Source organism: Hyperoodon ampullatus (genome assembly GCF_949752795.1).
Source record: "Hyperoodon ampullatus genome assembly, chromosome: 7".
Classification (NCBI taxonomy): Eukaryota; Metazoa; Chordata; class Mammalia; order Artiodactyla; family Ziphiidae; genus Hyperoodon; species Hyperoodon ampullatus.
The window spans coordinates 28060254-28080726 of NC_136920.1; the positions used below are offsets into that span (position 1 = coordinate 28060254).

At 46.2% G+C, this 20473-nt stretch overlaps 1 protein-coding gene across 1 annotated transcript; it reads left to right on the forward strand.

Moving 5' to 3' along the window:
- Window positions 1-17933: 17933 nt before the first annotated feature.
- Window positions 17934-19822, forward strand: LOC307055536 (uncharacterized protein C11orf91 homolog; the record flags this gene model as incomplete). The annotated part of the gene is made up of 2 exons (XM_079707767.1): window positions 17934-18429; window positions 19659-19822. 2 exons carry the CDS (start codon window positions 17934-17936, stop codon window positions 19820-19822), a joined length of 660 nt encoding a protein of 219 aa, XP_079563893.1.
- Between the last annotated feature and the right edge of the window lie 651 nt (window positions 19823-20473).

Consider the following 20473-nt stretch of genomic DNA (forward strand, 5'->3'; position numbering starts at 1 on the left):
ACCAGTTCTGTTGGCAGAGAAGACCTGTTGGAGGGGAAAAGTTTGAGTGAAGTGCATGTGATTTGAGTAAAGTTGCATGCTTCTTACTCTGCTCTTTGCACTGACAGCTTGAGTAGATTCTCTGCAGTCCTCAGCTATTTCCCTCTGGTTCCTTGGATGTAGTTAATGTGATCAGTACTTTTTTGGGTGACTGGGGCAGGGGGCTCCTTTTCAACAGTCTCTCACAAGGCATGCTTTATTCTCGCCTTTCATGGCCCCTGTATTGCCAGGTAGGCATGGTGCATGTTCCAGGTGTGGGCTGTCAGGGACAATGAGATTCTTAATGACTGTTGTATTCTCAGCTAGAAGGTGTCTGGCTGGGAAGGAGGTAAGCTTTCCAGATGGCAGGGCACGGAAGCACAAGGTTTATCTTTAGAGAGGTACCAGAGGCTGAAACCTGAGTTTTCCTCTGTCCCTAAATTTTGTATTCTTTGCCATCTTTCAGTAGAAAAACTCAGTAGCATAAATTAATGGTGTGTTAAAACTATCCCTCCCACTCCCCGCCTTTTTTATTGGAATGGTAGGCTGTCTTAGCTTTGTCACACACAGTTAAAAATTAAACATTTGAATTTTCTGTGTTACTTGTGACTTGCAGTTATTAAGGGTGCTTATTTTAAATGTTACTGGTAGGAAAACTCTTCATATGTGTGTGTATAATGCATGAATGGAAAAGGAAGAGCCTTTGGGTTTACGATTTGAGATTTCCAAATGTCATCATGAACAGTAACAGGTCTGCAGGGATGTGTTTTACCTGCCGACATCCAGCCTGTTGGCTCCTCGCTGAGTCAGCACAGTTAGTGTAAAATACATCTGTAAGGGCTGTTAGCGTAATCACGAATACTGAGGCTTTCAGAAGCGCTACCGGTTTCCTAAAAAGTGATACACCTTTTCAGGAGGACAAAGTTTTGCCTCTTGTGGGTACTGGTGAATAATTTAAGATCCAGTAGACAATGACATTTGTATGCTTACAGTCTTGGCTGTATTTAACAGCATAGTCTGACTTTTGCCGATGAGAGTGGAATTTATTAACATTAAAAAGAACCAAAAAAACTCCTTGATTATGTGATCTGTTGGACAAACCAGAATGAATACTGCCTTTCTGAAAATAAAATCTCATCAAACGCATGAGTGTGGTGATTGGCCCAAAGGATAACAACATAGGTGACACGCCCAATGGTAGCAACTGAAAGAAGAGATCTTGGACAGTATCAGATTTCTTCTGTTGATGCCATTACTTAAACACCAATAGAGGCTTCCTCATCAAAACCTAGCATTACCTTGGTGTTCTGTGTTCCCTATTGGCTCAGAGCTTTTCCTTACATCCTCTTTAATCTTCTGTTCAAAGACAAAATACTAGGTGTGACTCTTTCCTCAATAGAACTTTTTCTGCCCAAGAAAGTACTGACCATGCCCACAGCAAAGTGGCTCATTTCATACAGTGCCTTTTAGTTCCAAGGAACAAGAACCAGTTTTGACTCACTTAAGCAGAAAATGAATTTGGGGGAACTTTGAAGGGGCATTCAACCAGACTGCAAAAAACCAGTAGTTGGGGAGAGTTCCCTGGTGGTCTAGTTGTTAGGATTCAGTGCTTTCACTGTTGTGGCCCAAGTTCAATCCTGGGTCAGGGAACTGAGATCCCGCAAGCCATGCAGTACAGCCAAAAAATTTAAAACATTAAAAAAAAGCCAGAAAGGAGGAGTCAAAATGGTGGTGTGGGAAGATGTGGAGATAGCGTCTCCCCACAAATAGGGCATCTGCCGGCCGCTGGTGGGTACTCTGACCCCCAAGGAGACGGGAGGAACCCCACAGTGAACCAGTAGGACGTAGGGGGACCGAGGGGGGAGGAGAAGTGGAGCAGATAAGATCAGCACCCCTGAGGCCAGGGAGATCAGGAGAGGCATGTGGGAGGGACTCTCCAGGAAGAGCCAGAGAGGAGCAGAGGGCGATTGCCTGGCCCACTTGGGCACGGGGAGCCTGCTGAGCTCCCAGGCGGGTTGCCTGCCCTCCAAGGCTCCCCCATCCCCCACCCCCACCCCCGCCCAACTGCATTGGACCTGGGGACGTAGGGAAGCCAGGGAGATCAGGAGAGGCAGGCGGGAGGGGTGCTCCCAGACCCCAGACTGGAGGAGCAGGAGAGGAGAGGAGGGTGTTTGCCCCTCCCACCCGAGCCAGGAAGCCTGCTGGGCTCCCAGGTGAGGTCCGCTGCCCTCAGATGGGGGTGGGGGGCACGCCTGGGCCCCTTCTGTTCCTTGAGCCTAAGCCCCACCCCCCACAGCCCCCAGGGCCTTTTCCAGCCCTGTGGGTCCTGAGCATAGGCCCTGCCCACTGCCCAAACCTCACCCTTGATTAGGCCCCGCCCTCCACAGCCAAGGCCTTCCCCCCCTTTTTTTCCTTTCCCTCCTCTTTTTTACTATTTTGGTACTGATGTACCTTCCAGTTGTTGATTCATCTATATTTTTATTTTTACATTCTTGCTAACATATCTGTGAGTCTCCTAGTCTAATTTTATTTTTTACTTTGTTCTTTCTCTTTTTTTTTTTTTTTGGTCACCCCACGTGGCTTGCAGGATCTTGATTTGCAAGCCTGGGGTCGGGGGCAAGCGCCTGTGGTGGGAGCTCTGAGTCCAAACCACTGGACTAACAGAGAACCTCAGAACCCAGGGAATAGTCATCGGAGTGACGTCTCACAGAGTTCCTCATCTCAGCACCAAGATCCAGCTCTACCCAATAGCCTACAAACTCCAGTGTTGGAAGCCTCAGGCCAAACAACCAGTAAAACAGGAACACAATCCCACTCATAAAAAAAAAAAAAAAAAAAAAGAGAGACAGCAAAAAAATATGTCACAGATGAAGGAGCAAGGTAAAAACCTACAAGACCAAATAAATGAAGAGGAAATAGGCAATCTACCTGAAAAGGAATTCAGAGTAATGATAGTAAAGATGATCCAAAATCTCAGAATGAGAAATACAAGAAATACAAGAAGTGTTTAACAAAGATCTAGAAGAACTAAAGAACAAACAGAGATGAACAACACAATAATTAAAATGAAAAATACACTAGAAGAAATCAATAATGGAGGCAATAGAACAAATAAGTGAGCTGGAAGACAAAATGGTGGAAATAACTGCCGAGGAGCAGAATAAAGAAAAAAGAATGAAAAGAATTGAAGACAATCTCAGAGACCTCTGGGATAACACTAAATGCACCAACATTCAAATTATAGGGGTCCCAGAAGAAGAAGAGAAAAAGAAAGGGTCTGAGAAAATATTTGAAGAGATTACAGTGGAAAACTTCCCTAACATGGGAAAGGAAATAGTCACCCAGGTCCAGGAAGCACAGAGAGTCCCATGCAGGATAAACCCTAGGAAAAACACACAGACACATATTAATCAAACTAACAAAGATTAAATTCAAAGAAAAAATATTAAAAGCAGCAAGGGAAAAACAAAAAATAACATACAAAGGAATCCCCATAAGGTTATCAGCTGAGTTTTCAGTGGAAACTCTGCAAGCCAGAAGAGAGTGGCAGGATATACTTAAAGTGATGAAAGAGAAAAATCTACAACCAAGATTACTCTACCCAGCAAGGATCTCATTCAGATTCGATGGAGAAGTCAAAAGCTTTTCAGACAAGCAAAAGCTAAGAGAATTCAGCACCACCAAAACAGCTTTACAACAAATGCTAGAGAAACTTCTCTAAGTGGGAAACACAAAAGAAGAAAAAGACCCACAAAAACAAACCCAAAACAATTAAGACAATGGTAATAGGAACATACATATCGATAATAACCTTGAAGGTAAATGGATTAAATGCCTCAACCAGGGCTTCCCTGGTGGCACAGTGGCTGAGAGTCCGCCTGCCAATGCAGGGGACACGGGTTCGTGCCCCGGTCCAGGAAGATCCCACATGCCGCAGAGTGGCTGGACCCGTGAGCCATGGCCGCTGAGCCTGCGCGTCCGGAGCCTGTGCTCCGCAACAGGAGAGGCCACAACAGTGAGAGGCCCGCGTACCGCAAAAAAAAAAAAAAAAAAAAAAAAAAAAATGCCTCAACCAAAAGACACAGACTGGCTGAATGGATACAAAAACAAGACCCATATATATGCTGTCTACAAGAGACCCACTTCAGACCTAGGGACACATACAGACTGAAAGTGAAGAGACAGAAAAAGATATTCCATGCAAATGGAAATCAAAAGAAAGCTGGAGTATCAGATACTCCAATACTCATATCAGATAAAGTAGACTTTAAAATAAAGACTTACAAGAGATAAGGAGGGACACTACATAATGATCAAAGGATCAATCCAATAAGAAGATATAACAATTATAAATGTTCATGCACCCAACATAGGAGCACCCCAATACATAAGGCAAATGGTAACAACCATGAAAGGAGAAATCGACAGTAACACAATAATAGTAGGGGACTTTAACACCCCACGTACACCAATGGACAGATCATCCAAAGTGAAAATAAATAAATAAACAAAAGTTTAAATGACACAATAGACCAGATAGATCTAATACATATTTATACAACATTCCACCGAAAAGTGGCAGAATACACTTTCTTCTCAAGTGCACATGGAACATTCTCCAGGATAGATCACATCTTGGGTCACAAATCAAGCCTCAGAAAATTTAAGAAAATTGAAATCGAATCAAGCATCTTTTCTGACCACAATGCTATAAGATTGGCAATCAGTTACAGGAAAAAAACTGTAAAAAAACACAAATACATGGAAGCTAAACAGTGCACTACTAAATAACCAAGAGATCATTGAAGAAATTAAAGAAGAAATTTAAAAATACATAGAAACAAATGACAACGAAAACACAATGACCCAAAACCTACGGGATGCAGCAAAATCAGTTCTAAGAGGGAAGTTTATAGCAATTCAATCTCACCTCAAGGAACAAGAGAAATCTCAAATAAACAATCTAACCCTACACTTAAAACAACTAGAGAAAGAAGAACAAAGAAAACCCAAAGTCAGTAGAAGGAAAGAAATCATGAAGATCAGAGCAAAAATAAATGAAATAGAAATGAAGAAAACAATAGCAAAGATCAATAAAACTAAAAGCTGATTCTTTGAGAAGATAAACGAAATTGATAAACCCTTAGCCAGTGTCATCAAGAAAAAAAGGGACGGGCTTCCCTGGTGGCGCAGTGGTAGAGAGTCCGTCTGCCAATGCAGGGCACACGGGTTCGTGCCCCGGTCCGGGAAGATCCCACATGCCACACAGCAGCTAGGCCCGTGAGCCATGGCCACTGAGCTTGCGCGTCCAGAGCCTGTGCTCCACAATGGGAGAGGCCACAACAGTGAGAGGCCCGTGTACCACAAAAAAAAAAAAAAAAGAAAAAAAAAAACTCTTAGAGGAAAACATAGGCAGAACACTCCATGACATAAATCACAGCACGATCCTTTTTAACCCACCTCCTAGAGAAATGGAAATAAAAACAAAAATAAACAAATGGGACCTAATGAAACTTGAAAGCTTTTGCACAGCAAAGGAAACCATAAATGACGAAAAGACAACCCTCTGAAAGGGAGAAAACATTTGCAAATGAAGTAACTGACAAAGGATTTATCTCCAATATATACAAGCAGCTCATGCAGCTCAATATCAAAAAAACAAACAACCCAATCCAAAAATGCACAGGAGACCTAAATAAACATTTCTCCCAAGTAAATATACAGATTGCCAACAAACACATGAAAGGATGCTCAACATCACTAATCATTAGAGAAATGCAAATCAGAACTACAATGAGGTTTCACCTCACACCGGTCAGAATGGCCATCATCAAAAAATCTAGAAACAATAAATGCTGGAGAGGCTGTGGAGAAAAGGGAACCCTCCTACACTGTTGGTGGGAATGTAAATTGATACAGCCACTATGGAGAACAGTATGGAAGTTCCTTAAAAAACTAAAAGTAGAACTACCATATGACACAGCAATCCCACTGTTGGGTATATACCCTGAGAAAACCATAATTCAAAAAGAGACATGGGGCTTCCCTGGTGGCACAGTGGTTGAGAGTCCGCCTGCCGATGCAGGGGACACGGGTTCGTGTCCCGGTCCGGGAAGATCCCACATGCCGCGGAGCGGCTGGGCCCGTGAGCCATGGCTGCTGAGCCTGCACGTCTGGAGCCTGTGCTCTGCAACGGGAGAGGCCACAACAGTGAGAGGCCCGCGTACCACAAAAAAAAAAAGAGAATCCGCCTGCCAATCCAGGGCACATGGGTTCAAAACCTGGTCCAGGAGGCTCCCACATGCCGCAGAGCAACTGAGCCCGTGTGCCACAACTACTCAGCCTGCACTCTGGAGCCCACGTGCCACAACTACTGAAGCCAACGTGCCTAGAGTCCATGCTCCTCAACAAGAGAAGCCACTGCAACGAGAAGCCTGCGCACCACAACGAAGAGTAGCCCCTGCTCACAACTAGAGAAAGCCCGTGTGCAGCAATGAAGACCCAAAGCAGCCAAAAATAAATAAATAAAATAAATTTAAAGAAAAGAGACATGCACCACAATGTTCATTGCAGCTCTATTGACAATAGCCAGGACATGGAACCAACCTAGATGTCCATCAACAGATGGATGGGTGGAGAAGATGTGGCACATATATACAATGGAATATTACTCAGCCATAAAAAGAAATGAAATTGAGTTATTTGTAGTGAGGTGGATGGAACTGGATTGTATCATACGAGTGAAGTAAGTCAGAAAGAGAAAAAATACTGTATGCTAACACATGTATATTGAATCTAAAAAAAAAAGGTGTGGGGGGGTACTGATCAACCTAGTTGCAGGGCAGGAATAAAGAGTTAGACATAGAGGGCTTCCCTGGTGGCGCAGTGGTTGAGAGTCCGCCTGCTGATGCACGGGACACGGATTCGTGCCCCAGTCCGCGAAGATCCCACATGCTGCGGAGTGGCTGGGCCCGTGAGCCATGTCTGCTGGGCTTGCACGTCCGGAGCCTGTGCTCCTCTCAACGGGAGAGGCCACAGCAGTGAGAGGCCCGCGTACCGCAAAAAAAAAAAAAAAAAAAAAAGAGTTAGACATAGAGAATGGAATTGATGACGTGGGGTGGGAGGGGGAAGCTGAGGCCAAGTGAAAGTAGCATCGACATACATACACTACCAAATGTAAAATGGCTGGTGGGAAGCAGCAGCATAGCACAGGGAGGTCGGCTCAGTGCTTTGGGATGACCTAGAGGGGTGGGATAGGGAGGATGGGAGGGAGACGCAAGAGAGAGGGGATATGGGGACATGTGTATGCATATGGCTGATTCGCTTTGCTGTGCAACAGAAACTAACACGGTATTGTGAAGCAATTATACTCTAATAAAGAGCTATTAAAAAATAATAAAAATAAAATAAAATAGGGAGAAGGTGAAACAAATGTAATCACACACACCCTTAAAAGTGGAAGAGGAGGGCAGAAGAGTCCGTCAGAGAGATTAAAAAAAAAAAAAAGCCAGGAGTTGGGCAGTTCCAGAAATCTCTTTCAAGATTCAGATGCCAGGGTGAGACTGTCTGACTGCTTTCTTGGGTCTCGTGCCCACCTTGGGGCCAGAGTACATTGAGAAGGGGGTAATTCTCTAAGGCAGAATCTGGGTGTTGCTAAATGGGGAGCTGGGGAGAGGGCTGCTGGGAGTCAATCAGCAAGGGTCATATAAATGGCCTTAAGCTTCGAGGTTTCTTTCTGCAGATAGTTGCTATGACTGATACTATAGACTAAGGGTTAGATGTCTGGACCCGGAGGCAATACTGCAAAGGCCAGATGAGTTGGAGAGTCTATAGTCTTGGATTCAGTATTGGGTGGTGATAACCCCATTGGATCATCTCTTTTGGGGGATGAGCTATAGATAGATGCAAGGTACACCCAGTGGGTAGATAAGTGGAACTCATAGTATGTCCTGAAGGATACTGGCCCAGTGTCCAACTTTGGGAGGTACTGAGCTTCGAGGTACAGGTCTACTTTTGTGTCCTTGCAGTTGGCCCCGTGACTTAACATCATGCAGTGTGTGTCCTGATAAAATAAGAGCCTGCCAGCCCACATGTTTTGGACTTTGGGCCCCTTGAGAGTTTGAACCCTCAGCAGGGCCAGATTATTTATCTGCACATTGTAAGTCCCTCATCAATATTGAAAGTCTACTAGCTCACATTGGTCTTGCTGCTTCCAAACAGATCTTGACTAATGCTCATAGTTCCCTCTAAGGGATGCTGATGTGCTGAGAAGGTGCAGAGATGACTGGAGGTTGTACTGACATGCTGTGCACTGAGATGAAGGGTGCTTTCTAGTGTGAGGTTCTATGCGTCGTGTTTTACATGTAGTTTTTCAAATTAATTTTTATTAGAGTATAGTTGATTTACAATGTTGTGTTAGTTGCTGCTGTACAGCAAAGCGAATCAGTTATACATACACTTATATCCACTCTTTTAGATTCTTTTCCCTTATAGGTCATTACAGAGTATTTTTATCTGTACTATCATCATCTCACTTTGCTTAAGAGGAAACTTCATCTGGGGAAGTTAGCTGAATTGCTCAAGGTCACCAGGTTAATATGTTGGCAAGTTTAGGATGCCCACTCAATTCCCCAGGTCAGCCACTCAGCTGCCCTAAATGTACTGCTCTAAATGTACTCCAGTCTGACTCCGGAAAGAAACCTGGAATGGGACCCTTGTGCCTTTGTGCTTTGAAGGAATCAATTCCTGCCTTTTCTTAGAAAGGAAAATATTAAGTACAGTTGTTTTTTACTGACAGTTAGATTACCCAGTGGTGTGAGCTTTACATACCTAGTTAGACCTTTCCAGAAACAGGAGGTAATTTCAAAACACTGTGTTTGCCAGTCTGTTTCAAAAGGCCCACTGATTCTTGTAAATATTTTGTTTCAGGATAGTAGCTGTTAAGTGCATGGAGTTTGTCTTTGGTAGCCTCAATTCGGATCCTGACTCTTCCACTAATTGGCTATGTCTCTGGACAAGTTTTTGTTTATTTTATTTATTTTTTTAAAGATTTTTCTTTTTTTGATGTGGACCATCTTTAAAGTCTTTATTGAATTTGTTACGATACTGCTTCTGTTTTATGTTTTGGTTTTTTGGCTGTGAGGCATGTGGTATCTTAGCTCCTGGACCAGGGGTCGAACCCACACTCACTGCATTGGAAGGTGAAGTCTGGACCGCCAGGGAAGTCCCTGGACAAGTTTTATGAACACCTCTGAGCTCTGGCTTCCTACACCTACCTCAGAGAATTGTTGTGAGGCTTGAGGTCATGCATCTGTAGTGTCCAGCAGGTGGGAAGTGGACTATAATAAAAACATAAGTTACCTGGAGCACAGGGTTGTTGAAGCTACAGGGGTCTCAGAATCTACAGGGAACCACAGTGTGTTTACTAACCTCTGGCTTTGACCAAAGTAGAAGCTGACCAGAGATGATCTTTAACATTTTCTTAGAGGATTATTCACCATAAACTGTTTATTTATCTAAATAAATGTAAAGCTTCCTATTCATAGGCCCATGTTGTTTTGGAATAAAATAAATGACCACAGTACTTAACTTCCAGGTCAGTGTCTACAAGGACCCCTTGTAGGTAAGGATGTTCTTTTCCCACCTGGCAGCTGGGGAGTCCAGAGCCTCTGGAAGAGGGGGCGGGACAGCATGATCCCTACAGGGGGCGAGTGCACTGACCTGGGAAACTCAAGACTCTGATTGTGGAGTAGGGAGCTTCCTTCCTGTGATCAGCTTCCCTGGGGGTGCTGCTATTCCCACCCTTGCTATTATCGGCCATATGCAAGTTAGCCAACCCCAGCATGCTGATCCTGTATGTGAGCAGTGTTGGCTTATGGTGCTATGACCAGAACTGGAACCTTAGCATTGTAATTTGTAAACTCTACTAGGGTAGACAAAATGGGACTGGCTCCAAATTTTTGAACAGGGAGCATAGTGGCTCACAACTTGAGGGCTTAACCGTGTGCCAGCACTAGTCTAGGCACTGTATTTATATGAGTTGATTTAATTTTTTTCAGTAACTGTGCAATAGTATTGCCTATACCCAAACCCATCAGGGTGTTTACAAACTACAGTCCCTGCCAATTTCACTGAGTGGGACAGTGGGGCTGGTGACTCAGTGGGACAGGTGACTTGCCCTTGGATTCAGTAAGATTGCTTGAACTAGTGTGGTTGCTTGAACTAGTTTGAGAAAGTTTCTGTTCTTTGCAACCAGACATCCCTGATGAAGACAACTACGTGTGAGAAGGGTTAACTGACAGTTGCTAACTAAACCCCTTCCTCCCTGAGCTATAGGAAGCAGTTAAGAGTACACTAAAAATTGGACTGGAAATAATGCGTATATTATGTGAATAAAGTAGCTTTGAGATTTTTTTTTTAGTTTAGGTTTACAGTAAAACCCTGCTGCAACAGACATTTACTTAAAAGCCGTACATATGCAGCATAGTTGTAAAGAGTCCTTTTTATGCCTCTATCACTGGCTAGCTCTGAGGTCCTGAGCATACTACCTCGCCACTCTGAGCCTCTGTATCGTCATCAGTTGTAACAGTGGTACCTACAGTAAAGGACATTTGATTTTTGGCCACTCGGCATCTCTCCTCCTCCCCTCTTGTAACAGAGCCGTAATTACCTTTTGAGGAATTACTTTCACCCTTTAAGTGCAGTCTTGGTGGAACTGTTAATAAAATTGGTCTGCCCTCCTCTAGCCAAAAGACAGGCATGTTCTCTCCGGGAATTTGAGTCTTGAATTATGCAAGGGTTGATAAAAATTTTTTGGTTGAAGCTGTGAGTCTCAGGAAAGGTACAAGTAACAGAACATCCAATTTAGAGTAGTTTAATCAGATAGAGTCTGGTTTTCTTGCATAAATAATCTGGAGGTGGGCAGCCACTAGCGTTGTTTTAGCTGCTCAGTGATGTCTGGGCTGGGATATTTGTGCTATTTTTGGTCTTTCCCTCCTGATCACAAAGTGACTGCAGAAGTGCCAGCATTGCATCTGGGTTCTAGGCAGGCAAAGGAGATGAGGCGAAAGCTTCAGTTGTTTCTGTCCCTCTTATCAGGAAAGTGCAATCTTTCCCAGAAAGCTCCCAGGTATCTTCTTCATGTCTTCTGACTGGAACTGTGTCTCATGGCTACCCCTAGCTACAAGGGGGCTGGCAGAGTTTCCAGCCTCTGTAGGGGAAGGCAGCAAGAAAAAAGGGTTAAAAACAGTCATTGAGAATAGCCAGCCAATAACATCTACCACCCCATTGGCCACACTGAACAGGCTATTGATTCCTTCCTCCTACCTGGATCCCAAAAGTTGCCCTGTTCTCTGCACCTTCTAAACCTAATTCTTTTTTTTTAAATAAATTTATTTATTTATTTGTTTTTATATTTGGCTGTGTTGGGTCTTTATTGCTGTGCACGGGTTGAGGTGAGCGGGGGCTACTCTTCATTGCGGTGCACGGGCTTCTCATTGTGGTGGTTTCTCTTGTTGTGGAGCACGGGCTCTAGGCGCACGGGCTGTAGTAGTTGTGGCTCGTGGGCTCAGTAGTTGTGGCTTGCAAGCTCTAGAGCGCAGGCTCAGTAGTTGAGGCACCCGGGCTTAGTTGCTCCGGGGCATGTGTAATCTTCCCGGAACAGGGCTTGAACCCATATCCCCTGCACTGGCAGGCAGATTCCCAACCACTGCACCACCAGGGAAGCCCTAAACCTAATTCTTAAGCTTTTAATTCCATGAGCCGTCTCACAGACCTCTGTGTAAACCCTCAGTGTCAACCTCTGTTGCTTGTAAACAGAAAATTCTGACAGACCTACCCCGGTAAGTGTTACTGTCAGGATACATGAAAACACAGTAAGTGGACAATAAGTGTTAGTGAAAATTATTTCACCCAAGGTTGCATAGCTAGTTCATGCTGGTTGATGGGACTTAGACTCAGCTCTTATCTTCCAAACCCCTGTACCCTCCATGCCAGGGAATCTACCTCCCAGGCTTCAGTTTATTAAAAACTACTTACTCTGCAAATGCAGAGGAACACATCCACCAAGAGAAACAAGAATAAGGGCTGGGCTGCATTTTTTAGAAACTTTCTTGAAATCGTGGGTGCTGGGAAGGGAGGTGGGAATGCCTGCTCCCTACCCACCCCCAGGTTCAGACCAACACAATGGTTACTTCAAATGAGTAATAAAGAAAAGACTGTTCCATGCTTCCCAGAATAGCTGGGCGCTTGAACTGTGGCACAAACAACTTCCAGTTAGAGCCAGCCCCCTGCCAGGGAGAGGACGGGAAGCCAGAGGGCAGGAAGGTGGCCTTGCCTGAGGGCTGAGAGAACTGCTGGGAGGCTGTAGCAGGGAGTGGTGAAGAGACCGAGCGAGCGCTGGAGCCAGCCTGCCTGTGTGGAACACTAGCTCTGACGCTAACCAACAACAGGACCTCAGGTAAGTTACTTAACCTTGTGTGCCTCAGTTTCCTCACCTGGAAAATGGGGATAACAACACCTACTTCTAGGGGTTGTTAGAAAGATGAAATTAGTGAAGACAAGTACCTGGCACACAGTAGCCTCTCTTTATGTGTTTACTACTATAGGGACAGAGTAAAGGGACAAAGTAGGTGATTAAATAGTTCATCCCAAAGGGGATCTTAAATAGAACAGTATGGAAGACCCCTGTAAGTTCATGATCACTCAAGAAAGCAGGCGTGCTTAGCAACAAAACCAAGCAGGCTTGCCTAGCAACAAAACCACACAGACATGCTTGGCAACAAAACCATGCCACAGAAGCATGAGACATGCCCCCAAACAATAAAACAACTGTGGAATGAGTCCTACATCACGCCCATTGAAGTCAGCAAGTTAATGATCCTTGAGAAAGGGAGTTTTCTGCTTGTAGTAAGAGCAGAAATATAGGAGAAAGGTGACATTATACCGAAACCTGAGATGATTTACCATATCTTACTATATGTTACCACCTTTTTGCTCATTTCCACAGCACCATGACGGTTCGGGGTTGACTATAGAGGGACAAGAAACCCCACCCCCCCCACCCTGCTGTGGAGGAGGAGCTAATGATGGAAGCTTGATGTCTACTCAAGAATGAGGAAGATGTTCTTCCCCCCCGCTCCACTCTTCCTTTCATTATAAAACTGTAGCCCACTAAGTTCTCGGGGTGTCACTCCCTTGCCTGCCAGCTTGTATTTCTCACAAGCGTCCTTTACTAATAAACTCTTTCCTTACCTGTCACTCTGCCTCTCGCTGAATTCTGTGCCAAGACAGGAGAACCTATGCTCTACTAAGTCCCGAAACGCATTCTGCGGTTTCACTACCACTGTCTTCATCAGGACAACAGGGAATCAGCTTCTAGGGTGTAGGGCTTTTCAATCTGGAGTGGGTTTGATTTTCGAGGAGGGATCCCCTGTTCCATTTTTCTCATCAATTCACCAGGACCTAATGGTGAATTAAGGAATCTATGTGTAACTGAATACTAATCATAGTCACACCTCATTGAGCACCCGTGATGTGTCCCAGGTACTGCTTATACATATTTTCATCAAATACATCAACCTTGTGACGTAGATATTATCTTCATTTTATAGGTCAGAAAATGGAGGGTCAGGGAGGTAGCATGACTTTCGCAGAGTCACGAGGGGTCCTGATTCAAACACAACTCTTGTCTCGGTTGGTTCAGGCTGCTATAACAAAAATACGATAGACTGGGTGGCTTAAACAACAAACATTTATTTCTCATTAGGTTCTGGAGGCTGGGAAGTCCAAGATCACAGCTCCAGTGTATTTGGTGTCTGGTGAGACCCCACTTCCTGGTTCATGGGTGGCTGTCTCCTGTGCCCTCATGTGGTGGAAGGGGCAAGGGAGCTCTCTTTTCTAAGGTCACTCATCCCATTCATGAGGGCTCTTTCTTCATGACCTAACCACTTCCTAATACCCTCCCACTGGGAGTTAGGATTTCAGCATAGGAATTTGGGTGGGACACAAACATTCTCTTCATAAAAAACTCTGTTGTATTCCAAGCCACAAACACTGTGTGTCCCTAAAAGCCACCCGGAGCCAAGGCAGGCATGGCAAATCGTGACACACCCCTCAAGAGGCAGAGACCCTAGTAAAGGTGTGATGGCCAGCAGTGTGTCTAGATGCAGAGTTAGAGTGATGGAGGGGAGGCTTTCTGTACCATCTCCAGCAGTCCCGTGATGGAGGGAACCAGGCGAACAGCACCCCAGGTACTCCCAGGACCTTCTGGAGAGGGCTGTGGCAATGGAAAATTACAAACCCCAACTGCAGTGAGGCAGCCTGGGTTAAATAGAAAATTTAAATCAGAGTGTTGGGAGGAACTTACATCCCGCTGTGTCATGGTTCTTAAGAGTGACCCTCCTGGCCCCTCTTCTCCAGAGAGTGGAGGAAGGACTGCCCTGCTTAGTGAGTTTGGAGAAAGGACCAGGTCGGCTCTTGGCCAGCTCTTCACCGTGCCAGTAAAGGCCCTTTCCGTGCACACAAGGCCCGTGGTTTTCCCAGAGGGCCTTGCGCTGGGAGGGTGAGCTCACCTGAGAGGTGCAGTATCAGTAAGCCCACCTGGTTGCCAGACCGATAGCAGCATCCTCCAGCTGACGTTTATCAGCAAAAAAGGACTCCTGTGTGTCTTTCTCAGTTGGTTGCAAATGCAGGCAGGGGGCAGGGGTGTTAGGAATTGTATCCCTCAAGTCCCAACAGGATGGCACTTAATGGAGATTTTGGGGAAGAGGCAGGTGATACAAGAGCTTTAGACCCCAGGGAGAGAAAAGTTCTGTTTAAAATGGATGCAAGCCTGCTCATCTTTTCATTAGCAACTTGAATTTCCCAGACCTTTGTTTGCAGAAATAATCGGTAGGGTTCTGCCTTAACTACCATGGTTTGTTATGACCACATATGGACTTCACCTCCAAACTGGGGTTTATCTCAGTGTTTGTTCATTGTGGCGCCTGAGTTTTCTTGTAGTGTGTTTGTTAGAGGAAACAACCTTTTTAACCCATTGTCTAATACCACTGTGTTATAAGCAAGCCATCCAGTATCAAATCTGTCTAGATTATCTTGGGGTTAAGAAAAAACATCTGGAAGCCTTTTCTCTTTGAATGGATAAATACAAGTAAAAACATGTGATTATATCACATCATGTAAAAAACATAATGCGGGCTTCCCTGGTGGCGCAGTAGTTAAGAATCCGTGTGCCAATGCAGGGGACACGGGTTCGAGCCCTGGTCCGGGAAGATCCCACATGTTGCGGAGCAACCCGTGCGCCACAACTACTGAGCCCGTGCTCTAGAGCTCATGCTCCGCAACAAGAGAAGCCACAGCAATGAGAAACCTGCTTACCGCAACAAAGAGCAGCCCCCGCTCGCTGCAACTAGAAAGCCTGTGCGCAGCAACAGAGACCCCACACAGCCAAAAATTAATTAATTAAAAATAATAGTTCAATAATATTCTTTAATCATATTATTTTATTATTTTATAATATTAGTAGTAGTAAATAATAGTTTAATAAAAATAAACTATAAAAAACATAATGCAAAATCTCTTTCCATTCTAAGGATCTTCAATAGGTAATAACAAGAGCTAACATAGTAGGTATTACGGCCAGGTACTTAGATTGTCTCATTTAATCTTGCCAATCCAAGCAATTAGGTACCATTACTATTCCCATTATATAGATGAAAAACAGGTTCAGAAAGGTTCAACCTACACAGCCAAACACATAGTGGATCCAGGGCTCGGTCCCAGGTCTGAGTCCCAAACCCTGGTTCTTACCACTACTATGGTTCCTACTACTGTAGGAATGGGAAAAAACAACTTTTCCCCTACTGCCTTAGGTTCAGTAGCTGGGTCATGAGAATTAAAGTAGCCAAAGACAGATTAACAGGAGAAAAGATTTATTATGTATGCATATGTGGGCCTTACAGAAAAGTAATGAAAACCCAAAGAAGTGTTTAGGCTTGAGAGCTCAGAAACCATTTCAACAAAGGGTGTTAAATTGCGAACAAATGATAAGACAAAGGGAAAGGGGTTTGGATTTCTAGGCCTTTTAATTTCTAGGTAAATAGTGGGAAGGTAAGTATATGGGGGAAACTTCTGGAAGATAAGGGTTGTTTGGTAAGGTCTGTTATGCAGGCTCAAGTTAGTGCCATCTCCAGTAATAAGAGTCATCTCTTCTTCCTGGCACGGGAGAGAGTGTTGGGGACACCTTCACTAAGGGAAATTTATTTTCTTTACAAAGGAAATTTTGTTACCTTTACAAAGGGAAATTTATGGCCTGCTTTTAGGCCGTAAAAGGAGAGGACGAAGTTCCTCCTGTGTCTGCTTTTTTCAATTGCCAACTTAAAATAATCCTTATGCCAAAGTGGCATATTTGGGGGTGGTATATTGTGAACCCTTCAGTTCCCACAACATAACACTGTTTTAAAAGTGTCCAAATATTTATTGAGTCCTGTTATATGCTCAGCATTATAGGATCCTTGGGCTGGACCCTTGCCCTCAAGGAGCTTACACGTAAGTGTGGGAAGGAAAATCTTCTCAGCTTCAGACAAGCCCCTCAGTGGGGATTGCTGCTCCTTACATTTGGACAGAGTTTCTAAGTTTACAAGTGCTTCACCCACACTATTCTGTCTTCCATCTGATCATCACAAACAACCCTATGAGGCAGCCTGGTTCTCTTATTTTTATTTTACAGAAATCCATCTTAGAAGTCAAGCAACTTGTCCACCTTGGATATCTGACTCTCTCTGCTTTGCTGCCAAACACACACACACACACACACACACACACACACACACACACACACACACACACAGCATTTGCTAGTGGAGCTGGTACAGACTCAGATCTTGACTGGCCAACAGTCTAAACTGGCCCCCACCCATCTTTGTTCATTTACATCAATATCATTAGGCAGACGTTTTCAAGGAAATTTACTCACACTCAGTCTATGACTAGTACAGACTACTCATCTATGTGAGCTGGGCATGTCCCTTGGACAGTATGTCCAAGTCACCGTAAAGAATAGCTGAGCTGTTCGAGGGCCGTTCTGCAGGATTTCCTTTTGGTGGTTCGTTTACTGCCTGTTAGTTCCTGATAATGAATGTTAGGAAGAGAACTAAACTACATTTCATTGAAGACACCTAGTTCAGATCTATTCCAAATCCATACCAGGGTCCCTTTTTTCCAGAATCATCCATAACACTGGGAAATTTGGTAGAAACATGGGTTGGCTCTAACAGCCATTCCCATCTACCCTCTTCTTCCCTTGTAGAGGAGGAAAAGTCAGACACTCCTGCCCCTAAACTTCTGTGCAATGAGCAGTGGTAAGGGAAGTCTGCTAGGGCAGGGGGCAAGTTTCTAGGAATTCTTTTTCTCCCTATAAAAGGAGAGGAAGACTGAAGAAAGTTTTCTCTCGGAGTTCTGACCAGCTCCCAGCTTCCTACTTTTGCATGAAGTTATGGCGGGATGCGAGAGCAGGCGCCAGGGGTTCAATAGCTCGGGAGTGAGGCTTGCGGAATTTAGGGGCGGTAGGAGGAGTCGTGGGGCGGGATCTCGAGGACCCGGAGCTGCTGTCATCGAGGATGTTGGGGGAGCGCCCGGAGGGGACGGGCCGCACATCAGGGCGCACGTGCGGGATTTCCCATTCCAGCTACTCCGCTGGCCTTTCTCACTCTCGGGGCGCGTCGGTGGGCGGGGTCATATTCTGGGGCGCGGCCAGCGGGGCTTTAGAATCTCGAGTGTTTGCGGCGGGGCCGGGCGAAAGGGTGGGGGCCGTTCTCCCTCGGGGCGTGGCCTGTGGAACTTCAGAACCCGGGTGTCTCGGGGCCAGGGCTCGCGTGTCCCGGCACGGGGTTCCTCCGACTTAGCCTCCCGTTCAAAAGATGCCGAAGGGGCGGCGCGGCAGCCAGAGCTCCACGATGAGCCAGCGGCCGGCCCCGGCCCTCTACTTCCCGTCCCTCTATGACCGCGGCATCTCCTCGTCCCCGCTCAGCGACTTCAACATCTGGCAGAAGCTCTTCGCGCCGCTGAAGGCGGGAGAGGCGCCGGCGGGCGGGGCGGCTGGGGGCCAGCCTCTGCCCCAGGCGCTCCTGGCCCCAGCGCCCCTGCCGCCACCGTCGCCCGGCCTGGGTTCCCCCAGTGAGCACCCCTGTCCCCCGCCCTGGCCCTCCGGCCTGGCCTCCACCCCCTACGAGCCTCTGCGCTTCTTCTACTCGTCACCGCCGGGGCCCGAGGTGGCTGCCTCGCCCCTGGCCCCCGGCCCCACGACCCCCCGGCTAGCCTCTGCCTCCCACCCCGAGGAGTTGTGCGAGCTGGAGATCCGGATTAAGGAGCTGGAGCTGCTCACCATCACTGGGGACGGCTTCGACTCCCAGCGCTGTGTGTAACCTCGGCCGAGCCCACCCTTAGCCTGCCTCTGCTCCCTCCTTGGCTCCAGGCCCCCTGAGCCCCTCACCCTCAGTGTGGCCTTGGGCTCAGACTCCAGCTCCCAGGAATCCCTGATCCCAAACCGATGCCCCAGAACCCTGACACTCCATCCTGGATTTCAACCGATTCCTTTGCTCGCCATAAATCTGGACTTCACGGCCCCTTTTGCCCCAAATTCCAACCTCCCTCCGTCCTGAGCCCTTTTGTTAGTCTGGACTCTGAGCCTCTAAACCTGGAACTCTGTCCATCACAACCCCCAAGTTGAACTTTAAGCCTCCTGCACAGTGACACTAACACCCTGGAGTTTCACACACACACACACACCCCACCGAGATACAAAGCCCCTGTCTCTAGAGACCTGACTTTTAGTGTTTTTCTTAAACTGGGGTCCTCAATGGGAAGAGGGGGAAATAGGTGAGGGTCAGTTGATCTGTAGGGGGAGGTGTAAGACCCAGAAGGCCCAAGGATGTTCGCTGAGGAGCTTTGGGGTCCTCAATTTCTCAGTGCTGGAAGGTTGCCTCCTGTGACCCCTGGCCGCCCTTTCACCAGGGTCCTCGCCTCTGCCATCTGGTCTGAGGTCTGAAGTCTTGGGCAGACCGGAGCAGACCAGGTGTGCTGATGTGGGCAGGATTCCTCTAGTGCGCAGACTGAGTCCTTGCTGTTAGAGAGTAAAGTTGTTAAACCCAATTCTAATCCCAGAAAGACCAAGTTGCACTGTAGAATATTCTACTCCCAGAAGGACCAAACAGCCGTAGGCTATTCCACAGATTTTGTCTTTCTCAACACCTGGCCTGGCTAAGGCTAGCCCCTGACCACTGGAAAAGGGCAGATGGTTCTAGAAAGACCATCCCCATTATTGTGAAATAACAGACATGTTTAGGTCCATGGGGCCATAGGAATGGTCCCCAATTCATCAGGCACCCTGTAATGTCTCCTTCCTCACATCCTCGGGGAGAAAACTCCTGGAATACTTGGGTTTTTCTGAGTCCTGGATTTCTCAACCACCTATTCTCCACTTTGACGTGTTTTGGCTGTTAGGGTTTTTTTCCTCACCCACCTTGGGTCATAATGGGTTTGGGCCTCATGTAGGGAGCACACAATTGCTTCCCAGAGCTTGCTTTGGAAGTGTTAGAAAAAGCCCTTATGTCTCCTACAGCTAAGTTTGTTTTGCCCTCCTGCAGATAAATTCTTGAAGGCACTGAAAGATGAAAAGTTACGAGGCCTGAAGACGAGGCAGCCTGGAAAGAAGTCGGCCTCTCTCCCTGAAGACGAGGCAGCCTGGAAAGAAGTCGGCCTCTCTCTCCTGAGGAGCTGCCCACCAGAGCCTAAGCAGCAGCCTCCTTAGGTGTTAGTGCTTAGATAATGTGCCCCGTTTGTTGTCATTTCAGAGATCGTTATTTTTTGTTCTGTATTTACTGCTGTTCTCGTTGCTCTCAGCACAAACTCTACATACAGTGCCCACCTGAGTGGTAAAGCTCATGGTCTCTCTCCTGTCTGTGCTGCTGGGGAAGCACTCTCACGGGGGTTGGAAGCTGCTGCCCAGCCAGCATTCAGGAGAGGAGGGGATCCCCAACACTGCCAAGTCGGGGTGGGGGGATTGGGAAAAGCCAAGGGCAACATATACTTGGACCTGTTGCCGTGACCCTGCTCGGAAAGGATCTTTGAGGACTGGAACAAGGGGTTAGTTTGTTTCAAACAGCTTTAGTCCTTGGAAATGTTTTTAGTTTTTAAATGGTTTTTGGAGCACAAAACTCCTTGATAATCTGATCAAAGCCACGGTCCTTCCTAGAAATTCATGTAGTCAAGAAATATTTGAGTGCATATTATGTGCTAGGTGCCCTCCTAGGCTCTTGGGGCTGGGGATGCAGACAATAAATATAAGTAAACCATAATATGGTATCAGAAGATGACAGGCTAAGGGGAAAACAAAAAGAGTAGGGAGGAGGATGGTCCCGAGGGTAGGAGGAAAGCAGGGTTTCTTGAAGAGGGAACATCT